The sequence below is a fragment of the Melampsora larici-populina genome (genome assembly GCF_000204055.1).
Source record: "Melampsora larici-populina 98AG31 unplaced genomic scaffold MELLAscaffold_122, whole genome shotgun sequence".
NCBI lineage: Eukaryota > Fungi > Basidiomycota > Pucciniomycetes > Pucciniales > Melampsoraceae > Melampsora > Melampsora laricis-populina.
Genome location: NW_006768886.1, coordinates 33893 through 37658, shown reverse-complemented (window position 1 = coordinate 37658; position 3766 = coordinate 33893). Strand labels below are relative to the sequence as shown.

The following is a 3766-nucleotide window of genomic DNA, read 5'->3' as shown; positions in this document are numbered from 1 at the left end:
ATAAGCTTTTGGATCACCCTGGCGTGTATCTTGATCTTGTGATGAGCTGAATACAACTCCTGATGTAAATCTATAAGTCCCACTTCCATTTGATCAACCCGAGACTGAAGTACATGGATATCTCTGATTGCTTGTTCTAGAATCACTATCGCATTGGCCTCGCCGGAAGTCGAACCTAACAAAAAAGAATGAACATCAATTTGTACAGTCTTGGTCTACTTGATAACTGAGAGAGTACATACCATTTGATAATTGATGTTGTTGTAAAGCTTTCGGAGTATTCAACATAATCTGCTTCTCAAGCTGAACCAGCGTACTGTGCATACGCACCAATTCTTCCGCTAATCCTAGACACATGTACAATTCGATACGATTTGATTGAGCAGTTGGAAAATGATGAAAAGAGACATTAAAGGGTATTCTACCTGATATTTCATTCTTGTTCGCCTCTTTACTGACATCATCATCGGGTTTCACCATGGCAGGGGCACCTATGTCTGTGAGATTTTGGTGAATGCCCACTCGATAACACTCAGTGGAGTTCAACATTATCAAATTTCGAGTGATAGGCCTACTAACCCTGATTTTTAATTTCAAGAACCTTGCTACCAGCCAATTCCGTGTCCTCTGTGACTTCGGGTACATCAACGGGCAAAGTTTGATTGCCCGTGGACGCGACTGAATTTTTCAATTCCATGTCATTCGTGTCTCCAGAGTGATCTAAGTTAGAAGACCAGGCATCGCCAAATTAGTGGAGTTGCTAGCTGTGAAAGACAAAGAGTTCATACCTTTGGCCTCATGGCCTTCATCGTGACTGCCATTGTTTGGCATTGATGACAGCTGTGGAGAAGAGACTAGCGAGCTCAAACTGTGCAGATTATGGGACATGACTGAATTTCTTTGATGATTGAGAATTCGACACGACTTTGATGTGCTTGGAAACGAAGTGAAGATAAAGAGGTGGAAGTACGGTATGTCGAGTTGAGTTAGGGTCAAAACCGACATATGTGTCCTTGAATGTGCTGCGGGGATTAAGAAGTGTACTATGCATACCATGCTATACCATGACTTTAGAGAGCCTTCCAATCTCGATTAAAGAATTGTGAGGCGTTTAAATGAGTGTTCATCCGATTCTATCTGCATAGTAATCTTTCCAAATTTGTTGCAAATTGACCACACTCCAACTGATTTCAATTATAACGTCAGATGACATGCATGCATCAGAAATCATGTCTTTCAGGCTTAACAGGTATTTAGGATCCTCTAATCTTGGAACCTCGCTGTGCTTCTGGTACTATCAATCAATATATCAATTTGATCTCTGTTTTTCTTGGAAGGCTTGATGTTGTTACGTATCTATTGTTCAGCATACATTACGGTATGATATCGGGACATTCTTTTTCCAATCTTGACTTGCACAGAAACAAAAATACATACTACATTCAAAAATTAAACTCTGATACGCCAATCACAGGTGACCTATGCGCTTATAGACTAAGCGCATTCCCTATAAGCCCTCGTCATCCATATTTTCAACATCATCCATAATATACTATTCCATCTAAACAAACGGCTGAATTTATCAATAAACCCATGACTACTCCAATCCAATCTTGTGTATTTCTGCCTGATTATCTTCTTCAATATGTTGTTGAGGGCATCACGCTGCGGATTGATCCTGACCTTTTCCTACGCAAAGCCGCCACCGCCGAAATTTTAGAGACAATCTTGGCCTTCTATCCTCATTTCCGATTTACTCCAACTGCTCAACAAGATCGTGATCTGCTTCAAAAGATGTTCATTGGCATGGTGGCCCCACGTTTAGCAAACATAATCATCCCTACTCAGTGCGATACAAACTACATTCAAGCCCCATTACGGACTCCAATACATGAATCTCAGGAATCTGCGAAAACAGTGGACTCTAGCGCTGATATCGACATCAATCGGATGGAAATGTTCAACAAATTTACTCTCGCGTATCTCAAGAATGGGCAGTACCGCCTTGCAGCCGAAAACCTTAACCGCTTCATTGATAGTTACAAGTTTTTGAACCAAGAAGAGATCGATGAGATTATGGATGCTCGAACTGTTGCCAAAGAAGCTCTCCACGAAAGCTCATGCTATCTTCAAGAATGTCATCAGTCCATCGAGGGAATACAGCTCCTGTTACGCCAATGTGATCTCTCACCAACTGAACGCGAAAAGCTTGAGGAGCGTCAGAAAACCATGATTAATTCCTTAAGATCCCATCAGAGAATGTTTAGTAACTCTATCCAAGATTTCGGATTCATTGCCGCGTTGGCCGAATATCACAAGTGGGTTCCTTCAAGTTCTCTGCAGTTGATCTATAATTTCTACTAATATCATATTGATCACCATTAGGAACATCCTGGCTAGTCATCAACCCGTTGCTCCTAATTAGAAACTTTTAAAACAAGATATCAAAAAAACCTGCTCATTTCGAGCCACCTCGATACTCGACCTCGCATAATTGAGATGTAGGTTTTGGCTGGAAGTTTCCTATCTTATAATAATATATCATGTCGCTCTGGGAAACATAGATTTGTTATTCTGTCTCTGTGAAGCTAGAAAAAGTTTGAATGGCTGAACCATTGAGACCAAACGTGCCTTGCTTGTCGATTGAAATTCATGCGATCAGACCCAATCCGCTGAGTAAGATAATTTGCTACACCTTGTGAACTACTTTAGATGAGGATAGAGCCAGAGAACGAGTGAATCACAGTGCACATACAAGCTCATGTACATACAAATGAATCATTGATCGTGAAATAAAACTTTCCATCTGTGCTACACTTCTTAAGGGCACAATGTATGAGCATTCAGATAACATTAAGTCTAAATTGAGTGAAGAATGTGCATGCATGTGTCATGCGTGTTGGTCTACATCTCTTTGTGCTATTGCTGGTGACTGGTATCTGTGGGCATAACCCACATTTTTCTGTTCCTATATGAGTGGAGGTATATCACACAATGGAACAAAATGGCTGTACTTGGTTCAGACTTTTGAATTACTTAATCAGTGTTTCTTCCGTTGAATTCATATTTTACAAGGTAAAAGTAACTTTGAAAAAACTGAAACTCAAAGAAAATAGAAACCATCAGATTATTGAATTGGTAAACTAGCATTTCCGTTGAATTCCTATTTCACGATATGAAAGTAAATTTGAAAAGACTGGAACCACAAGAAAGTAATAATAAAAAAATGCTTCCATACTTCTGCCACCAGGGCCAAGTAACAGAAGAAAAAATACAAGACATGCAGCGCAGCTTATTCAGGAAACCGCCTGTGGCATATGACTCGTCAATCACTATATTCAGATTGGGAGTCAACTCCAGGTTCATTATACTCCACTCCACTCTCTGACTCATCATCACCTCTTTCATGTTGCATTAGCTGTACAATACACCTCTCTTGGGTTCGAATGTCTTGTTCGGATCTGCTGCATCGGTGATGCAAAAGATCCAGCTGCTGTTTCAAGCTGGAGACCGTATCCCTGAGTTGATCAAGACATTCAGCTTGAATGTCGAGACGACGTGTGGCATCTTTGAGTGCTTTATCTATAAAAAATGATGGGCAGAGTCAGTAAGATCTCAGCCAACTTCAAATGGCAAAGTTCACCTTGCTCATATCGTTGTTGTTCATGATGCATGATCTTGGCAACTGATGTTTCCTCGATAACTTCGACTCTTTTCATTAGCTGGGAGACCGATGTCTCAAGCGTAGAACTGCTTGTGTCGGCGT

The 3766-nt window shown here is 40.7% G+C and overlaps 1 protein-coding gene across 1 annotated transcript in view; it reads right to left on the bottom strand.

Annotated features, from left to right (window-relative positions):
* Positions 1–888, bottom strand: part of MELLADRAFT_114195 (uncharacterized protein) — a gene marked incomplete at both ends in the record, with an annotated part of 6787 nt that extends 5899 nt beyond the window's left edge. Inside the window, 4 exons of the mRNA XM_007419041.1 lie at positions 18–175; positions 243–497; positions 580–720; positions 789–888. Coding sequence (XP_007419103.1) covers positions 18–175; positions 243–497; positions 580–720; positions 789–888 — 654 coding nt within the window. The remainder of the gene's footprint in view (positions 1–17; positions 176–242; positions 498–579; positions 721–788) is intronic.
* Positions 889–3766: the final 2878 nt, after the last annotated feature.